At 38.2% G+C, this 22410-nt stretch overlaps 1 protein-coding gene across 1 annotated transcript; it reads left to right on the top strand.

Annotated features, from left to right (window-relative positions):
- Positions 1-5242: 5242 nt before the first annotated feature.
- On the top strand, positions 5243-19505 carry CRLF2 (cytokine receptor like factor 2). Its single transcript, XM_026859209.1, has 8 exons — positions 5243-5333; positions 10618-10729; positions 11490-11662; positions 13208-13347; positions 14078-14240; positions 15863-15980; positions 16971-17055; positions 19239-19505. The coding sequence occupies exons 1-8, from the start codon at positions 5258-5260 to the stop codon at positions 19503-19505; spliced, it is 1134 nt and encodes a 377-aa protein (XP_026715010.1). The 5' UTR covers positions 5243-5257.
- Positions 19506-22410: the final 2905 nt, after the last annotated feature.

Genomic DNA, 22410 nt, shown 5'->3' with positions numbered 1-22410 from the left:
TGTCTGTTGAGGTCCCTCTGAATGGCTGCACAACCACCTGGTATAACAGCCACTCCTTCCAGTTTTTTATCATCTGCAAATTTGCTGAGAGTGCACTTTGTCCCAGCATCCAGGTCATTAATGAAGATGTTAATATGTATTGGCTCCAGTGTTGACCCCACTAGTTTCTGGCCTTCAAATGAACTTCATGCCATAAATCACAATATTTTGGGCCTGGTAGTTCAGCCAGTATTCAATACACCTCAACTCCCATCTAACCTGTACTTTGTCAGTTTGTCTATGATGATCATAGAGTCACAGAATCATCTAGGTTGGAAAAGATCTTGAAGATCATCCAGTCCAACCATTTATCTAACATTGACAGTTCCAATGTTGGAATTGATGTTGTGGGATGTTGTGAGAGACAATGTCAAGGCCCTCACTAAAGTCAAAGTATATGCTGCTTTCCCTCATCCACCAAGATAGTCATTTTGCTGTAGAAAGTTATCAGGTTGGCTGAGAATGATTTCATGTATTTGGAAATGTTTTCCAGGTTTAGCTGCTCTATCACCTTCCCAGGAATTGAGGTGAAGTTGATCAGCCTGTAGTTCCACAATCCTCCTCCTTTCCCTTTTGAAGATAAGGGTGATGTTTGCTTTTTTCCAGTTCTCAGGAATCTCTCCCATCTGCCAGCTCCATCAGCACTTATGGATGCATCCTGTGAGGCCCAATGGATTTATGCATGTCCAGTTTGTTAAAGTGCTCACTAACCTGGTCCTTCTCTTCTAAGGGTAAGGGTTTTTTGTTCCAGACTTTCCTTCTAGTCTCAGAGTTCTGTGATTTTCTGAAGACTGGTCTGGATAGGAAAAACTGAAGCAAAGAAGTCATTGAGTACCTCAGCGTTTTCTGTCATTTGTCACCAAGTCTCCTGTTTCATTCAGCAGCAGGCCCATTTTTTTATTAGTCTTCCTTTTACTGTTAATGTATTTGTAGATCCTTTCTTGTTGCCCTTCAGTTCCCTTAACAGATTCAACTCCATGTTGGCCTTGACTTTTCTAACCCTGTTCCTGAAAGATCAAAAAGCAGCTTTGTACTGCTAGGCCATCTGCTCCTGCTTCCACTTCTTGGACCCTTCCTTTTCATGTCTGATTTCAGATACCAGCTCCTTGCTAATCCATGCAGACCTCCTGCCATCTTTGTTTTTTTTCTCTCCATTGCTTTCCTGTCATTTGTAAAGAAGGCTGGGACAGGCCGAGCCGTGGTGTTACAAGGAAAGCTCAACAGGCAACACTGAGGTGATTGCACAAAACCAGGAATTTTAAGAATGCCAGGGAGCTGTGAGGTTTACTCCTCTAAGCTTTGCCCATGGGTAGAAGATGGGCACAAAAGGTACAGTAGAGGTCTTGATACATGCATTTTGCAGCATATTGCAAAAGGAAATCAGGTTGTCAGAACAATGGGCTGCACTTACTCAATTTGACTAAGCTGATTTGTCAGGGAGTGATGGGACTCACAATTTTCTATAAATGGGTCACTGTTCTCTTTATCCCACCCACTCGAAGCACACTGAAATATCTTCCTTCTAATGCTAAAAATTACAAGGGATCATAACTGAAAAAAAGATATAATCTTTGTTATTTTGTGGGGGTTTTTGTAGAGTCTGTTATCAAGGCCATGAGTAAGTAAATAGCATTAAAGGGAAGTTACAGGCTATTGATTCTTAGGTTCTAAGTGAAGGAAAAAATAAACTTAGACAATTTGTTTTGCTGAATTATTTGGTGATCAAAGACCAGTTTTACACCTCTGATGAAATAAAAGGAAGGGGAATAAAAAGAGAGGAAGGAAGCTGATGAAATTTAGTAAGGGTGCTGGAGGTTGCAGCTGGCAAGTGAAGCCACCTCTGAGAGCTTCTGTCATGGGTGGAGAAGTTGGCATAGGACCAAGGACTGTTTCTGTGATCTGATTTCAAGTGCAAAGTAAAGTTAAAAGGGCTTCTTTTGATTTACTTACTTTACTTGTATTGTCCTCATCCTTGTTATGAGTTTTCTCTATTATATCTCTACTATATATCTTGTTAAGAGTTTTCTCTACTCTCAGTCAAAATCACAAGCCCTGGCTGCTAATTTTCAACTCATCCTCACTCTTTGCTTTCCATGTTCCTTCATGAAGTTACAATATTAGGACGGATCTTGTTTTCTCAGGCTAAACATGCCAGTGCTGCACTGCATGTGAGCCCTGAAGAGGGAGTACACTGTGACAATGTTCTGTCCTTGTCCTCATGGGAGCAGTGACCCAGAGGATGTGGACAAGTTAATCAATTACAGTTCTGCAGGCAGGCAGAAAAAGACCTGTGGGAGAGCAGATCCCATGGCTCACAGGCAGCTTTTCAGTTCATGGACTGGGATCATCCATATCTGAAAAAATCAAACCAGATAATCAGAGCTGGTTTCCATAAAGCAGAACCTGAAGCAGGTGATTGGGCCAGAGTGTGCCTGTATGGCAGGGAGGTGGGAGCTGCCCAGACCCTACATCCCTCAAGTACCAAATCTGATGTTTCTCTCTGAAGCAGCAAAAATAGCCCAACAGTGCATCAACTTTATTCAAGCTGTTTGTTTGACCCAGTTGTTGTTGGTTTTTATCCCCTAGGACCTTAGCCCTAGGTTTGGTTTTTGAAAGCAGTAAAAGGAGTCATTTTGTGTTACTTCAGGAGGCCCTCAGTACCTTAAAAGGGAGACTGGTGGGAGGGACAGTTATTTGAGGTACTAAAATACCTGGTAGGAGGAAACAGTCAATGAAAGAGTGCTATTGTCATTTGAGAATTAGACCTTGGTTTAGATATAGTGTCTCAAAATCAGAATAATTATAAGCCAGAAGGTATCTTAGATACTTTGTACTTGCATGTTGTCTCCCCACACGCTTTTTCCCATGAGAATGAACTGATTTAGGAGGTCTGCAGTCCAGTGTGGTCTACTTGTATAAAAAGCAGACAAGGACAAATTTAGCTCCATCACACTCAAGACACACGTTCTGGAAGGAAAATGTGTTTTTAACTCAAATGGAGACATGTGGGAATTGCCATGTCCTGGGGAACCAGAGAATTTTGGATCTCTGCCTTCATTTGTTTATCTTGCTGGCTTCTGCAATGCTGACTGTGGAAACCGTGAGCGATTTCAGCTTTCCATTATCACCTATGACCTAGCTGGGTATTTCAGTTCTTGTTGCTTTTATCTTAGTTCCAGGAATTAATGCCTCCCAGGAGGAACTTGATCAAAGCAGGGGCTAGACAGTTAAACAGTCCTGTATGTGTGTCAGACAGTTTGGGGTTTCCAAGAGTCACTGGGTTTTGAAGAGGGTCTTCCTGGGACATGCAAGGGATAAACCAGTGAGAACAGCCAATCCAAGAAAAGTGAATAGCCAGATCAGAACTGATATCACATCACCTGACTGGAGACTTTGATGATGTGACAAAGCTGATAAGAGTCTCATCTGGTAAACAGTACTGTTGGGTTAAAAAGAACAGTGAACATGTTAGGGAAGGCTCTGAGAGAAATGAAAATAAGCCTAAACAGAAATCATGGCAGCACTTCTGGGTGTATTCCTAGCCATGATCTAGCTCCCTACCTCATGCCATGTGAAGCAGACAAGTTTCTACTCTCCCTCCCTGAGAAACTAGAGGCAAAAAGTAGTCTAGGGATCAAGGTGTCCAGAATGGTGTGTGTGCCCAGGCTGCTTTGCAGACAGCATGACAGGCATTCATCTGCTCAAGCATGCCCCTGCATGAGAAGAAGGTTCCTGTACTTCTGATGTAAGCACAAACAAAACTTGAGACCAGCTACAAAACAGAAATAGGAATTGAGATCTACCATTTATATTTTTACTTGATTTCATAGAGCAGCTTATTTTGTGTGATGCTTAATGGAGAGACTGGATTTGAAGAGAGGCAGTGTGCTTACCTGTTTCACATGTCCCTAGAAAAGTAAAGTGTAAACCTTTACCGGGACATGAATGGAGCAGCCAGCAAGTCCAAAGAAGAGAGCACTTTGTCACTCAGGGCTGTTTTTCTGAGCTCTTGCTGGACAAGGCCAGCAGGTTAGGGCCACACTGATTTGTCAGTCCAGATTAGGGCTGTCTTTGTGAACTGAATCTCCCAATCATTCCCATGCTTTTGTTCACATAGTGGATCACTGGGTTCCCCTGGGTGAGCCTAGCCCAGAAGATGGGCTCCAAAAGGGCATCTAGCAGACTCTGACTGCTAACTAACATTCAGCTCATGAGGCTGGACTGGTCCTAGCCCAGGGAAGACTCCCTGCTGTCCCCATGCACACTGTGTGGCTCTCAAGTCCTCAGCACCAAGTGCTTCACCCTCCTGCTTCACCACTCCTGCTTGCTGCATTACTATGTGGACATAACCTAACCCCAGTTTACTGCAGACCTACAGGTAATAGGTCTCGTTAGACACGATAATCATGATAATGATAAGATTTTAAGTTCTGCTATTACTAAAATGTTTCATCTCAGGCAACACACTGCTCTATTTCCCACTTTCTGTGTATAATTTTAGCTATATGGACATATAAGTTATAGTGTATGTATATATGTAATGCTAGGTATGTGGATATATTTGGAAGGTATAGCAAGTATATATGTATTCAGGTAACACAGGAGGAAATTCATCCCAGTGATACCTGTAGTGTAATAGCCTCCCTACCTCTAGTAGCTCGTGTCTCTTTTTCAGAGAAAGGCCCACAACATCTGCATCCAATTTGAGGACAGAAGTGGCTCAAGCCAGCTGAGGTGCACCAGGCATGTGGAGTGGCTGGTTAAACATTTGCTAGCAGGAACAGCTCCTGATTTGTAAGTGGAGAGGTAGGTTGTTTGCACCTCTCCTACCCTCGGGTCACTGGACACTTTGAGCTCAGTGTCTTCATCCAAGATATGATGTGGTCACAGCTATGAACAGCTACCCGGTCCTTGTCTGGATCAGGGCTACAGTCACATCCAATTGATACAGCTGTGAAAAGATAAAGAAAGCAAAGTGCTAACAAGAAAGGCACTCATATTCTGAGAATTTTAATTTTCTTTTTAACATAGTGTAAAGAAGGTGTGCATTCCAAAGTCCTACACTTCTGATTTGTTTATAGCTAGAGATATGTCAATTCTTTATTTCCTGTAGTCATTTCCTCCAGTTCCCTCCAGCCACTGGTATAAAGTGATCAAATAGTAAAGTCCGGAGATTATGATTACTCATCTCTTCACAGTCTGTTGTGTCATTCCAAGCATGAGACTCATCCTTCAAGCATGTTCACTGATGTTCACACTGGGCAACCTGGTGGCTTCTCAGTCACAATCTCCTGGTAAGTTCAAAACCCCAGATATTTATTTATGAAATTCATATATTAGTTAGCAACATTTCAGGGCATACTTTACCTCATGTGTTACAATATTCAGTACTCTTTTTTTGGTGAAATGAATTAACCAAACAGAAATTGATATTCAGGAGAGATGAAAGTGGATTCTTAAAAAAACCCCAAACAATAATGATGATGATGATGACGATGATAACAGATCTCAGTGAAAGTTTTCTACTTAAAAATCAAGGCAGAACTCGCTAAGTTTGTGTCTGTTCTTTAATCAAGGCTATTGATTGTCTAAGGCAGAGGTTATAACAAAGTTGACTGTGTCCAAAAAAGACTAGCCTTCATATTAAACAAAGATGGATAAAACAGATTCTAGGTAAGACTTCAGCTCTTAGTATTCTTGAAGAATGAACACAATGGGAAATATCTAGCAAGATCCTGCAATGGAGAAAGCATCAAGGTAAAAATACTATTAAACAGCAAACTTAATAAAGACATTAAAGACTGGTTATTTGGCTACCTAAATATAAGAACATTTATATTTCATGTGTTTTGTCTGCAATGCCATTACTTATAGATTGCCAAAGATAAATGGATTATTACAGAAATCAAACATAAAGCCCAACACATAGACTGATAATCTAATCTTCACTCTTGTTTATTTATCATATTCATTTTATAAGGAGAAATACTTTAAAGTTATGTTCTCATCTTATCAACCTATAAATCAACTCTCTATTCTGCTGTACTTATGACAAGTACAATTGCAGCAATGCAGCACCACCTGATTCTCCAATGTTAATTGTTTCTGTGAGTCACTGGCTCTTCTGTGAGGGGACATGACTCTACCCTGCCCTAAGATGGCAACCATTTATAGCCATGCTGTACTGATGGTAAGACTTTGTGGAACAAAAGCTGAAAATTACAGTTGTAGTGTTTATTTGATGCAAAGTGTCGTGCTGCTTAGCAATGGGTGGTGATCTGAAAAAAAACAGTTTGATGGCTTATAGGAATTGTGCTATAAGGATTATGCCTTGCCTTAGAATGTCTATAAAGAAACTCTCTCCTGATGTCTTTTCCTTCTCTTGAAAAGAGATTTTCTATTCAGTTTTTGTCCTGTGCATTCCATCTAGCAGTCTTGTGTACAAGGAACTGTACTTTCTCCTACACGTGTTCCTATTAATTAAACCGTTCTCATAGATCAGTAATATTAAGGGTAACTAAAGACTGCAGGCTCAGATCTGGGTCTTGCTCTTCAGTGGTTTCTATACAGTGTGCTGCAATATGTGGAAGTTCAATGTGCGGTTACTTAACAGGTTTCATGAGTGTAAGGAAATCACAAGTGGTTTTTGTTCTTTGTTATGTTTCAATGAGGTTGCAGTTGTTCCAGTACATGCATGGTCCATTCTGTTATCTTTGCAGACTGACATTCTGCTTCTCCTTTTTTCTCTTTTTTTATCTGTTCCATGACATTCAGCCTTTTTACAATGTTCCCCTTCAATAGCATTTTTTCTCAGTAATAAACTTTCAGAAGTGGCTTGGAGGTGGAATGTACTTGCTCATATTCTTGCTCATGGTTGTGTCTGCATGATTTATTGCTCAAGAAAATTTTTTTACTTTCCTCTGTAAAAGTACTTTCTCCACACACCATAGCATCTTTTCCATGCGTCTCTATCCTAAGAAGAGTTAGGTGTCCAGCAGTGTCTGTGAGGTAAAAGGCTTGTGCGGAGTCCAACCAGTCCCCATCTGGTTTTACTGAAGATGTAGACTTGGATAATTCTCTCTGAAGCTCATGCTCCAGGGCACCATATGTGTCCTACAGCACTGTAACGTACTGCATACCTAGCAAGACCAGCAGGCCGTCCTCAGACAAAGTTGTTGCCATACAGGGGCTGCATATTCATAATATTTTTGACCTTTCCATCCACCCATTATCATAATACAAAGAGTAATGATAAATGTGTTACTTTGTTCTATTGTGTGCCTCTAGGATCATGAATAGAAGAATGCTTTAAATAATTACAATTACTGCGGAAGAGTTGTCACATTAGCTGAGAACAATCCATGGTGTTATGGATGGATTCATAAAAAGTCTATCATAAAGAGAGTGAGAGAAATGGTCCCCTCTATTCTCTTTTTATCTCTTTCCATTAACAAAAGATATGAATGATTATGCCTCCAGAACTATATATGTATAGATACTTAAAGAAACAATTTAAAAAAAAGGAAACTGAACACCTTTTCAGATGAAGGCAAAGGAAAGATCATCAGAAAGAAATAACCATATTTTACATAACCTGTACATATCCTCAGAGGATGTGGTGTCAATTTAATCCAAACTTTAAAAACCTCACTTGGTCTATACATCTTTTCACGTGGAAATGTGAATTATGCAACATATGCATGCTATAATTTGAAAAGATGCATGCAAATGTTTACTGAACATTTACACAAGCACAACTCACACTACATTCAAAAAGGCTACAAAATGCATGAAATCAGAAAGCACAGGAGAAAACTTCCCTGACTAGAGCTCTAGAAGCAGAGTCTTTAATAAAAAAAGATTGGTAAAGCCTTTTCTGTCCTACATAACTACTAATTATATTCAGACTGATAGACTGTCTTAGGAAATTGTTAAAAACTAGAGCACAGAATAGATGTATATCACCAGACAGTTTACTACAATTTCAGTTCCATTTCTATTAAATTTTTGATTTATTGTTAAAGTATTTAATAATGTATTACCTTCCATTTTAGTACATAAGTTACTGCAGTTGTTGGAGTTCATATTTAAATGTTAAAATTCCTGAATTTCAATTCATAATATGTAGAGGTTTCAGAAAAAGTTTCTGATCCTAGAAAGATTTATATGTGTTGTTAAGTTGATGTTCTCTGAGTAAGCTGGCTGAAGTCAGGTGAACTACTCAGAGTGTGCAAAGTTAAGTCCACCAATAAATCCCTGCAGGACTGGGGCCAAACTGATATTCTCTGTCATCCAAAAAAATATTCATTGCCAAACCCAAGATTTAGTATGCATCTCTGTATTGTAGCCTCTAGTAAGCAGTATAGAGCTATCATAATGTAACGGAAAAATAGAGAATAGAGTGTTGTCTATCCAAGGTTCAGACACATTGGTGACCTTTGTTGCCTTCCAACAGGTCAGTCAGGTCAGATCTTCCTGCTTTTATTTTCATAACTGAAATATGGGCTTTAGCAGTTATTTCTCAAAGTGAAAATATCTGCATCAGACTAATTACCAAAAAATGGAAAGTACATATTTTGTTGCTTTTAAATGGAATTGAAAACATTCATTCTATAGTCATAAAAATAATCTCAGGATAGTACAGTATTCTCTATTCACTAACATTTATATTATCTTTTATAATGTTAATTTTATTTAAAGATGGAGAACCTGTAACTATACACTTAAATATGCATTATAATGTACATTTAACTATGTTTATAGAAAATCTAAGCCCAAGTAGTCATACTGATTTCTGTTACACTAACACTATATACTTCACAACACAACCGCGCTAGAATTTAGTCCATAAAAACTGAAATATGTTAGTGCAATTGCAGAGCAAGGATCCACTCTTAGGCAATTTGCCATCATATTTCTTAGAGGCTTTAAAGACAAGATTATCTCTTAGACCTGCTGAGGGGACTTACAAAGGGTTCAAGGAGTTAGGAAACAAAGGCTAGGCAGTCTCTTGTAACAGAAGTAGAGCTGGCTGGATAAATTCCATTTTATTATAGCTTTTGAGGTTTTTGAAGTTCTGTTTTTGCTTCAGCATGTAGTAGCACTTCTCCATTCTTCAGAAAAAAACACATGAGATTTTCAATTTGAGGAAACAATACAGAACAAGCCTGCAGGCATCAGTTAAGAAATGGAGGAGTTAGTTTCAAGTCCTTCTCTTGTTTAGAGCAGAATCATTTTTACCAGAGCTCCATGAAACATGTAGCAAGGACCTGCAGCTACATTTACCCAGTGTGTCTTGGATTTTTGTCATTTCTTGAATGATTTTGACGAAACATTTTACAACACAATTCCAACTATACAAAAATATTTTGACTAAGTCTAATTTGTGAAGTCATGAAATGCCTAGAAGTAGAGATACAGGCATGAAAATAGGCAAAACGCTTGCTTGAACCCACATGCCTTTCTCACATTCTTAGTGTTGATTATGGAGAAAAAGATAGCAACCATAAGGATAGTTAGGGCTGATTCACATAAACATTCAGGATAACTGTATGTGATAAAAAGCTCATAAGAAATGTTTTAAAATTTTTCCACTTTAAATCCCTTCAAAAGTCTAGAGTGGCATAAAATATTGCCAGCAATCAAAGTTAAAAACCTCTATTCCATTGCTGGGCAGGAACATTCCAGCTAAAGATTTTAGGGATAGACACTTCATGTCTGGAGACAGCAGTCTGGAAATTTTACCCTCAAATGGTTTCTTGCTGATATCCAAGACATTTTCTTCCTCTTTGTTCATTCAAGTAAATATAATTTCACATCTTATAGAGTGCAAAATAAAGAATTTGTCCTTTTTCTTGATATAGATTGGGTTTCTAATCCTTCCTTCTACCTTCTTAATTTCTCTGGGTTTTAATGGCAGATTTACCTTCAGTGTCTGACTGTGGAACCCTGATGGATACAGAATTAAAATACCCATGTCTCTATCAAGAGCTATAACAAGGAGAAAGCCAGGAGAAGAAATAATATCTGCGTGCAGTCAGAGGCCATTAAATGATCTTGTTTGTCTCTGAAGTGGAATTGGCCAGAACCACATAGACCAAATATGCAGTACACCTATTCTGGGTTCCTATGGTCTTGACCTGTGTTGTTAGTCCCTTATTTCTTACAGTAAACATCTGACAGTTTACCCACAGGCTTCATGTGGCATTAGCTCCTAAATACTTCTCCTTAGCAGGAAAACTTTAGTAGGTATTATGGGGCAAGGCTGGACTCAAGGTATAGGCCCTATGCATTCATAGAAGTGAACCAGTCTATATCTTTTAGTCCAGCCCATGGGATGCTCTCTGGTGTTGCTGTGCATGCTTTCAGTTTGCTATTTTGAAATTCAAATTTCAACCTCTGTAAGTTGTTTTTTTTTTAGTCTTTCTCCTTGCATTTTAGATATTCTTATGGCTTCTTATTTTATGATCATCTGAGTCTATTGCATAAATATCTTTGAAATCTGATTGCCTACCAATGTCAAGGGATGCTTTTCATACTCACTGCTGAAATCACATTCTCTGTCAATGTCCTGGGCAGGTTGGAAAGATGCCATCAACACCACAATAATCAATTTCAATAATGAGAAGATGCAGATCACGTGGGCAGCAAAAGAACTATTTCCTGGCAAGAACGTATCATTTTCTTATACGTGAGTATTGTCAAGGTTTATATTTCTCTTCTTAAAGGATTTGCTTTGGGAAGCTGAAATACCTAAGTCCATTTGAGTCTTCTGTGAATGGTACCTGAAAATGATTTTAACATTTGTTAATCATCCAGCATGAAACCTGTTTATATTCACAACCTGCTACAGAAATTAACAAAACAATAAGCCTGCTGAATAGTCGGTCACAACTGACATTATATGAAAGATTTGTCCCTCTTCTGTTATTGTGCTAAATGTTAATTACACTATTGAAAGTGTGTTATCCACATATGACTGTATATTTTCCTTATTAACTGGCATCGTTAATGAGAAACATTAATATAATGTTTTAGTTAAAGACCAAATTTGGTTAAAGTCACAGCTCTTGATCTTCTCTTTTATTTCTGAGTGGTATATATGAAAGAAATTTTAGCAGTACCTGGAAACAGGTTCATGAAAACACCTGTTTGAGCAATTCATTCTCTTATCAGAAAACAAGAACATATGGGAAACTTGATAATTTCAGACTGAGTCAAAACCCAGGGCTGGAAAGTCAATGAGGTTTAAGTTATGAATTCCCTCACACCACTATGAAATTTGCTGCTTCAGGGAATTCCATACACAGACTTCTCTTGGTATGAGCAATTGAAAAAGAAAACAAACAAACAAACAAACAAACAAAAACCAGTAACAAAAAGGAATTCACTTGTATTATCTGGGAAGAGTTAAGTAAGTGTTCTATACACTAATTTTATTTTATTTATAGATTTGATGAAGGCAAGCAAAAGGTTTGGAAGCCATGTCCCACCTATTTATTGGATGAAGATTATAACTCTGGATGTCTTTTTAAAACAGAAGGACCCACCCTTGCCATCTCTATCAGGCACAGTAATGGAAGTGAGGAGCTTTTTTCTAAAAGACTAAAATCCGATTTTTATAGTAAGTATGTAAAATCACAACTTCTTTGGTAGTCCTAGTGTCTTCATTGATTCTCTAGTTGTCATTTGTTTGAGAAGAAATCAGTTATACTGGTGTATTAAACATTATTAGTGTGTGTCCCAAAACCAAATTATAGTTATTTCATGTTGATTTTCATCTCTTGCTGTCAACAGTACTTACGCAGGTCTGTGTGCAGCTGCAGCTAAGTGAGATTACATAGTCATATTTGTCCCCAAACACAGTTTCAAAATCAGAATGATAATACTAAAATATACGGGTGTGCTTAGTCTACTGCAGACCTGCTCAGTATTCATATCAAGAAAAATTAATAAACGTTGATAGTTTCTTGTCTTAGTGCTGGCTGTGTGATCTTTCTCATATTTTCAACCTTCCATTCTTTTGTCATCTTCCATGTCATGTGAGGCAGCAAACTCCTTCTTATCAAAGAGGCTGTCATAAAACCCTCATCAGACGTCAATAGAAATTAGTTGAGTGACTTTGGTACAGTCTGACAGCATAAAAGAGACATCATCCTACAAGTAGAGAGATGATGTTCCTGTTTTTATTAAATTCCTCCAGCCCAAATGCACATCTTGTGTGTGATTAGTTTATCATAATCTTCTGGAATGTCACATAGTTACGGCATTTAGAGTAGAGGGATTTTTTCTGATAAAAATCCCAAAGAAAATATACAACTCAGAATTTTCTGAAAAAATACGTATATTCCAAATACATTATTAGCATTTATTGATAATGATTTAGTAAAAGGAATTTTAAAAAGCCTGTCAGGGCATCTAACTTTGTTAATACTTTTATATCTCATAATTTTACCTGTATCCAGTAAATTATAGAAAGTGCAGCCTGATCCTCAAATTTTGGTTATTAAACACCCACTGATAGTAAAATGAATTTCTAAAGGGTTAGGTAACAAAGCACAAATATCAGGGATCAGACATAAGTCTTTACATTAGGAAGGCAAAATTTTCATAATACAAAAAGGCAACCAGAAGGATTGAAAAAGCATGTAATACTCTTCTCACACATGTATTTCTTACTTAGTTCTGAAGACTAACCAGCTACATAGCTCTGAATTCAGCTGTGCACAGGTAGGCACCCAGTGCTTTTTGCAGATGCACTACCATATCCCACACAGCCTCCAGCAGCAGCACAGCTGTGTTTTGTAGATTTTGGGGTATTAAATTTGCCAGTCCCTTCCCAATGAAGAAGCCTCTTTCTCCTTGGAGGATGCACTTCTGTATCTCACCTCCATATTAAACATGAAAATGGAGCTTGACACCATGACACTTCTCATCATTTGAGGTGCCACATTCAAAGGTAGATGCTATCTCATGTCAGGAATCTACTGCAGGTACCTAAGGAAGGATTCTAGTCTCCTCATACTCCCTACAATCAAGAGAAAGACAGTCCACCTTCTTCACTTTCTTCTGAGAAAAACATTGTGACAGCAAAAGAATAACAGTAATTTTAACTGAAAAGTACTTATTTTTAAGAAACTATAGCATAATTTATTTCTCTTCTTCTTAGTAAAACCCAATCGACCAGAGAATGTGACATTCTTCTGGAAAGATGACACTGTTACTGTAAGCTGTAATAAACCAGAGAGAGCTGTGAAGTGCTTGAGACTTGAGCTTCAATACAAAAGCAAGTTTGACAGAGAATGGCAAGTGAGTTGAACATAACATTTTGAATCAACATTGAAAGGAGCTGGACGTAGCATCTCCATAGAATGCAAAATAAAGTTATTTTCAAATGTTTCTCCCATCCTATATTTTCAAATATAGCTGGTATCAGAAAACAGACAGATTTTTAGGATCCAGGATCCCTGCCATGCCAGAAATCATTTACTTTTTAAGTTATAACTAGTTGCCTCCCAAAGAGCTGATGACACTCTAAGGGAAAGGTTCATTGGAAGATAAAAGCAGAGAGCAGAGTAGAGAAAAGAAGATAGAAAAAGGGAGAGAAAAAAAAAAAAAAAAGAAAGAAAAATAAATAGAATGAACAGAAAGAGATGAAAGGATTTCTATTTATTCTGAAGTTAGCTGTTAAGTATTTCTAAATATTATTTAATTGACTTAAACCTTTCCAGTCTCAAATACAACTTGTAAATACTTTGTGTATCCGTGTCTTCGCATATTGTAGATATGTAACTGTAACATAGTTCACTGTGTAATGATGGTTATGATCTTCACCTCAATATCAGACAATGAGGAATGGATATGAATAGTGAAGAGTCAGTCAAGAAACAGAATTCCTTGAAACTCAGAGAAGTTAAAATGCAGTTCTGAGGTTTGGGGTTCGTCTATCCCTTGTCCTAGCTGTGAATACAACTGAGTGTAACATTTTGAGGCACTGTCTTGAAAAACAGAATTAACGATGATACACCTTCCTTCTCAGTCCAGAACTTCTAAGTGTTGCAGTGTTGGAGAACAAGGCTTTGATCCAAGGAAATGCTATTCTTTCCGGGTCAGACTGAAGAGGCTAGTACCCTACTGCAACGTAGTTAATTACAGCAGTGACTGGGAAGCAGAAACATTTTGGATGAATGGCACATTATTAGGTAACAGCTGTGCTGCATTCATATATTGTCTAAGTACAAATGGGGAAGGGATGACTGCAAAAGAGTCTGGGAACATGCAGCAAATTAATGTGGCACTGTTGTGCTCCATCTTCTGTTATCAAAGAAAGTTCATGTGGTTGTCTAATTGCCCAAGTTTAACTCCTGTCCAGTTTGTTCCTGATGGCCCATAACACTATCCATTAATGCCATAATAAGCAAAGTTAAAACTGTCCTTATAATTTGTGTTACAATACTGTCTAGGGTCCACCAATGACAGTGATGTGATGCACGGAGGGTGTGGGGTGGAGGGGAGGGGCGGGGATGTGTCCACATATGATTGATGCCCCATTTTTGAAGGCAGTTGTTTTGAGAGTGCATCCAGTTGAACTACAGGACTAGAGGTCATAGGAATCTGATGGTCATATGTGTGGTATTGATCAAAACAGGAAGGATGGGGGAAAAGAGATGAAATGGAAGTGTAGTCAATATCAGCACTGAGTTCCCACCAGACAGACACATTGAAGTGAGTGTGATTGACTTCAATTAGTTTTTCGATGGAAACAGTATTTCTACTGGTTATCAAAATCAAAAAACAGTTTACTGCAGTAAAGGAAAGACTGTACACCACCCCAACAGATTTGCATGGTTACCAGCAGGTAACTGAAAGGAAGGAAAGCACAGAGGAGATGGACTAATAACAGTTCAGTTGTTCTGGGTGCCCCTGGATATAAAGTGACATTGGCACAGCCCCTTCACTGGGCATGCACTTTGCTTCAGGATTATAATGAGTTATTATTGATGCCAAAGCTAACATCAGGGAAGACATGAACAGAGCTATGCTCAAGAAATTTCATAGACTCTGAATGCCTTACTTGGGGATCACAACACTTCTTGTGGCTTTCTGGCAAGTTGAACAGCAGGCAGGTGGAAAAGACTGGACAGTTGTTCTTGCATGAATAAACATTAGTTTTTATAGGTTTTATGTGGACAGCAGAAGATCAGTAGTAGGAGGCAGAGTTTTAAGGTGGCATTACAAAAGCTGCAGGAAAAAAAATGGGAATGCTGAAAACTGCACAAAATGCATTAGTATTATATACCTGTGTGCTAGATGATATCCTGCCACTAGTTACTTTCTGGGTATCAACACTTGTGGTTTGCTGGCTTTTTGTTTGCTGAGATGAGAGAGATGTTACTTGGTTCTTTGTTTTATCTTGGGAAATAAGACAGGCTACAAGTAAAATTGCAATTGCAGCTTTGGTGATTGTAAGCAGATGTATGTAGTATAGATCTTAGCACAAACTTGCTGTATCACTGTCAATGCAATGTGATGAAGATGAAAACTTATAACATCATTTATAACATCTCTACTCTTTGCCTGTAAGCCTGCTTCTTTGTCGTGTACCTGGTCAATTTATATCAATAATATACTGTTTTCTTTATTTCAAGGTCTGGGGTAGGCTAGCTTTTCAGTTTCACTTGAAAAATTGAACTTATTTGTTCTTAAAAACTTATTTGCTTTATTTTTTTAAAAAAAGAAAAATCAATGTTTCATCATGATTAAGAATATTTACTCTTAAAGCAAAAAATAATTTTTCACATACTTTTTTTGTGACTATTCCTAGATTCATGTGATGATGATGATATAAAATCTCAGTCAAACCCAGTAGTTGTTTTAAGTTGTTTGCTGGCAGTACTTCTAATGATGCTTATCCCCTTGATTCTTCTGTGCAAATGGCAGAGGTAAATATAATTTTATTGGTTAGTACTAAATAACTATGTCATGAAAATAGACCTATCATTCAGGATCAAGTCTCATAATACTCAAAATTCTTATCTGGTAAATGAAGTCATCATGAAGATGTAGAAGTCAGTAGCTTAACTACTATTTGAGGGATAATGTATCCTGGCCTTCCAAAAACCAAATCCTTTAAATTTCAAAACCAGAACAATCATGGTAAAATACAATGTTTCAAGATAAAATTCTGTCACTTTCTCTTAATTTCCTCTCCTTTTTAAAATCCAGTTAAATCCTGGGAAGCCAATTATTTGTTTTTTTTTTTTTTTTTCTTATGAACTGACATCCTTTTGTGCAACTTTCATCAGACTCAATGTCTGTTTGCAGTAGGCTGAAGTAAGCTTGAGTGCATTCAACTTTGAAAAAAAAAAAAAAAAAAAACCAAACCAAAAATGCAACAAACCTGCAAAGGCCCCAAATTTTGGCTTTTTTGTTGAAAAAAACCCAACAACCCAAAAATGCAGTATTTTCAGATATGAAAGTATATGGGACTCTGATAACCTTTTCAGATCGTAAGTTGAGTTTTTCCTCCTATACTTTTATGTTTGAGGTTTATATTTGTGTTCCCTAAGTCAGCCAATAGAGCTGGTTACTGCACCACCTGTCTAGGAGAATGTGGCCAGGGAATGTAAAACTCTGACTACTGCATGGAACAGAATGGCACTTCCTGACTAGCTGGAAGTTTGTATAGAGTACGGATTTCACCAGGATGGGGTTGGTTGAAAATCCAGCAGAAAAATCACTCTTAGCCTGATGGTGTTATCATACTATTATAACTACTTTTTGACTTCAGAACACATTTAAAAATAATTCAAGCCTAGAGTACTCTCATGTAAAATATATTTGTGGTTACCCAACTGTGCTAAAGTAGATTTTTGTGTGAATGACTACACTATAGCAAAATATCAACTTGTATTTTTCTTTCCTCTTTGCAGGCTTCAGAAGTCAGTCATGCCTGCTATACCAGATCCAAAATACATATTTTCTGATCTCTTCAGTGATCATAATGGAAACTTCCAGGTAAACTTCCCCTTCCCAGCAAGATTGTAATCTCTACAGTGTTGAGAATAATTTGAAAGTAGCTACTGATATTTGCTCTGCACAGGCATTACCACAAACACTCTCTGACCCAAGAGAAAAGCCTTTCCCCTTGTGCAGCATCACCAAGAGGATCCACAGTGCAAATACCTGAGCTCATACACTCAGTGTAGTGCTGCATTGGCACTGTGAAAAGACACTTGTTATAGAGACAGAGAAATTGCTGGAGAAGAATTTAAGGGTTTCCAGAGACACAAGAGCCAGTGAGATGCCACTGTAGTGTTTGCATGCATTCCTGCACATGATAGCTCAGGGAGATTGCTTCAACCTGATCTTACTCTTTATATTTGTGAAGTGCTGTGAGTTAGTGCTGAGCCAGTGATGGCAGTCATGCCTATGGAGATGTCAGTCATGATAGGAAGCATTGTCTCTTAGCCACAGAGGTGTATGGTCTCTAAAACTTTAGACATGAAATGACTGTCAAATGAATAGACTACAGTTTTCGCTTTGATTTCTTACTGCTCCTTGAGTCCATGACATCACATACATGATGTATTTTTCTGTATTAACTGGACTGTCTTTATCTTAATCACCACTAAGTTTCCTCTGAGTGGAGAGAGGTCAAATATTTACATTTTAAAACCCAATGACAATATCAAAGAGCAATAATAACGTTTCAGTGACAAACAAAACTTTCTCTATATAAAATAGCTTTAAACTGAAACTGAAGAAGAAAGATATAAATACAAATTTATGTTGAAGCTTTAGTACAGAAGTGCTGGGTTTGTGTGTGACAGCAGTTCTTGGTAGTGGGGAAGGGGACTACAGCAGTGTCCCCCTGTGAGAAGGTTCTCAAAGCTCCACTGGCTTCAAGTTGGACCCTCATTTGCACCACGGCCGGGCTGATTAGCGATGGTGGCTGCACCTCTGTGATAATGTATTTAAGAAGGGAAACATGGAAGAAGGAGTGGGAGTTGTGAGGAGGAGTTGCGAGGATGATACCTATGTGAACACCGAGGTCAGTGGAGAAAGGAGGAGGAAGTGGGGGATGTGCACCAGTTTAGACACTCCCCTGCAGCCCATGGTGAGACAGCAGGACTGCCACCCTGCCACCCATGGAGGTCCATAGTGGAGCAGAAGCCCACCTGCAACCCATGGGCAACCCCACGCTAGGGCAGGTGGTTGTGCCCAAAGGAGGCTGGGACTCTGTGGAAAGAAGCCCCCACTGCTGTACTTCAGCACTGGGAGGACTGCAACACATGGGAGGGATCCATGCTGGAACAGCTCAGAAAGGGCTCTGGCCCATGGGAAAAACTCACATTAAAGAAAGTTCATGAAGGGCTGTCTTCCATGAGAGGGACATCACACTGAAGCAGAGGAAGAGTGTGAGGAGCCCTTCCCCTGAGAAGGAAAGAGTGGCAAGACTCACCACACCCCCCATTCACTGCCCCCTGCACAGCTGAGGGGCAGGAGGCAGAGAGATGTGGAGCAAACCTGAGCCCTGAAAAAAAAGGGACGGGTTGGGGAAAGGTGTTTTTAAGATGTGGAAATGCTTCTTACTGTCCTGCTCTGTCTGTTAAGTGTTGCTGTCAGTGTCTGGATTAATGTTCTTTTTCTTCTACGAATGAATCTGTCTTTTGCTCATTACTATAGTGGGTGAATCATCCCTCTCTATCCTTATCTCTATTCTTGAACCTTTTTCTTTATTTTGTCCTTCCCAGTCCTGAGGGGGAAGGTGTGAGCAAGCAACTGTGTGGTCCTCAGTTTCCCTTCTGAGCTCAAATTGTATCACCTAAATCTCCATGTAAACTCAGTCTTAATTTGGATTAAGTCAGGGTTTGGGTCAAAGAATGCATGAGCAACATCGGGTATTTTACACATCTAAGGTTTTTTAAAGGCCATGATTAAATACAAAAATGTATTTAATGTGGTCTTAATAAGAAGCAGGAGTTTGAATGCATTTGTGAATTCCTGTCTGCTTTCCTGCCATTCTTTCTTCCACCCAGCTATCTTGTGTCCTGCTTGTCTATATTACTTCCTTTTCATCTTCTCCATTGTGGCTCATTCTGGAAAGATGCCATTAGAAGAGGAAAATCAGTGTCTGTACAGGTTTCTTTTGATTGATATCTCAGTCCCTGCCAACATCAACATTTTAATTTTCCTAGGAATGGATAGACAAAACTGATCATGCAGTGATGCAAACCAAGCTAGAATATGAAGAGCCAGAATGCATCATTGAGGCAGAAAGCCAGCAAGAATATGAGAACAGTGACAAACATGTGCCTCAGGAAAAAATCACTTTTTCAGGAGCAGCTGAAAATAATGACCCCAAAGCAGCTCAGATTTCCTGCCTGATGCCAACATCGAGCACTATAGCTTCATTTGCTGGCTTCCAGATTTTAATGAATGATGACATGTATGTGATGTTATAAAATCTCCATGATGCAGAAAGTGTTAGATGTTATATAAAAGACCCTGATGAGTTTAGGGGTGTGTGCGTTTTCTGGTTTCAGATCTGTACTTGCCCAGCACTTATGATCACTTGGACAGGCTCAATGCTCGAAACAAACTTCTGAAAATGTATAGTTAGAATTTGTTCTAATTGAGTTTTAAGACTAAATGAACCCACATTTTCCTGCTATGGAGACGATACAAGAGCTCCTCTATAATACGTGTTTGCACAGCCAAGACTTAGTCCTTGCACTTATGGAGTATGTAGAACATTGTAAACTACACTGTTATTCTTCCCAATTGAAGAGAGAAAATAAAGCGATTTTTCTGCTGATGTTCTTTGTCTCACAAAGACCAAACCATACACTGTTCATTTTCACAATTATAGGGCTTTACGAGCCCTCTTAGACTGGAAGCAATTGTTTTTGTCAGCTGCTTCTCCCACTGTGAAACTTTGTGCTGAATGGCACACATCAAAGTTTTTATAAGGAGAAAGAACAAGTCCCGGTATCTATGAACAGAAGAGTAAGGATGTGCAATATTGAGTCACATTTTATCCTGCAAGCAGCACTGTGTATGCTGCTTCCTCCAGAACAGCAGGGCTTCATGGGCCTCCTCTGAGATCAGGCCCTCAGTATCTTAAAGTCTTTGTATGACTTTGCAAATTCTTCTAGAAAGCTGAGGTTCATTTTGAATAATATTTGTATTTAACTCAGTCACATCTACTTCAAACTTGTTTTCAGTGTAATCAAGCAGCTATAGACCCAAATTAGGACTTCTTATTTACGTATATATCAGCCTCTTGTTCTCGAACAACATTCTAAAGTTTTCTAAACATACCATCTTTTAAAATATGTTTAATTTTAAATTTACATTACAATATGCTATGCAATTAGACATCATAAAAAAAAAAAAATCTTGACTATTCTTATTTTCCCTATATCACTTAGGCTACATGCTATTTAAAAACAAGTTTAATTGGTAAAAGCATCTATGATATGATTAATGTCTGATAGATATACCATGATTATATGTTGACTTAGGTCCAGATATTTACCTGGATATCAGTCAGTCATTAAATGACTTTATCAGTTAAATAATTTTGACAGTTGCATATTTTCATTTTAGTATAACTTAGAAATTGTGCATATCAGAGAATTACAGCGATCAGTAAAATATTTTTAATTCAGTCTTTAAAAGACTTCAACTCCAGATCTCTTTGAAAATAGTAAACAGCAATATGGGTCATTAAGTCTCAAAATCTGTTTCTAGGTGACCCGGTTTGCCGTACAAGTTAAAATCCAGAAGTTTTCTGGCCAATAACTGGGAAACTTAACTGGAAGGATAGTTCAGACACTTTCCCCAAGTTTTGCTTGGTATTACCTCAGATTTGGTTGTTCACTAACAAGATTAACATGCTAACAAAGGATTTCCCATAATCCTGAAAACATTTCTGCCTTTTCCTATCTAAAACAGATGTGTGCAAGTTTTTTGGGGCCTTTTGTACAACCCACATTTCTGGAAATTTTTTATAAAGGTAACCATGCAAAGTTTCAATAGCACTGTGCAAATGCAATGGATTTTAAACTAATACAAGCTGCATATAATTTGATGAACAGAATCTAGCTCAGATCAGCTCTTCTGATCTGATATAAAATTGGCATTATTGCATGAGAATCAAAGAAGTTACAGAGATTTACAACAGATAAGAACCTGTTCCAGTAAATATTCAAACAATAAAGTGAGAAGTAAAGCCCAGAATATATTGCTTAGTTACTTCATGTTTGAACCATGCGTACATATGGTTGTCTACAGAGCTAGCTAAATACCCTAATTAAACAACTTTGTGTTGAGCAAATACTTTTCTGTCTGAATTCAAAATGGTTTAGTATATTTTCCTGAAATTTTGCTGTGAAAAAAATATCGTCACATTGAAGTGTGCTGTTTAAGCAGCATTCCTGAACTGAAATGTTAGTCATTTAAGTTTTTAGTACAAACTATACCTTGTATTATATTTTATAGACATAAAGGTTCTTTTTGTGTATGTATACAACAATATTCATGTTGTATGTAACAGACTAGAAATAAAACAAATAAAACACCCACATATCTCAAATAGTTATTTTAAAGACATTCCCTTATGAAGAAAATAAAACACAGGGAATTATTGAAATTAAAAATAAAGCATTTTTTTCAAAAAACCCCACTTCCATTCTTGGGGAACTCTAGAAAAATGTGTACAGAATGATGAAGAACATGATTTAAGCAACAAGAAAGGTCCTCCACCAAATACTAATGATGATTCTATCAATCATGGTACAACAAGAAACATATCGGATTAGCAACAATCATCACCTGCGAGTGTTGGGGGTGCTGGGGGAACCCAAGCACATCCTTGAACTCTTCTCTTCTGGTGCCTGCTGTAGAGCATCTCTGATGAGATGCAGACCCTGGTAGTCCTCAGCCACACCAGCAAATGTGTCCCCAGAAAGGATACCTGGTGCCCATGGCACCTTCTGCCCCAGCTTCTGGTATGAAGCCAGTGCTCCTGGACACGCCGTGGCTTCAGGCTGAACCACTGACTGAAAGATCAGTGAGAAGATCAGTCAGAGTATGAGAAGCTGGACCTAGATAAAACATGTCTGGAGGGTAGAACAAAATGTCTTTATGAAAATACGATTGTATGCTTTCTATACCAAATCTAAGAGGGTTTAGGTGGATCTAGCATGTCAGAGAGGAATATTAGCAAGTCAGGTCAGTTTGAGAACAGAGTTTCTTTTCAGTTATGCTGTATAACCAATCACCCTATCTTCATATAAGGATTGGCTTCCCTTTTATGACATATTGACAGAAATAATACTTTTGCCTTACAGAAGTTATAGACTT

This window comes from Athene cunicularia, assembly GCF_003259725.1.
Source record: "Athene cunicularia isolate RWA chromosome 1 unlocalized genomic scaffold, athCun1 chr1_part1, whole genome shotgun sequence".
NCBI lineage: Eukaryota > Metazoa > Chordata > Aves > Strigiformes > Strigidae > Athene > Athene cunicularia.
This window is presented reverse-complemented; position numbering and strand designations above follow the sequence as displayed.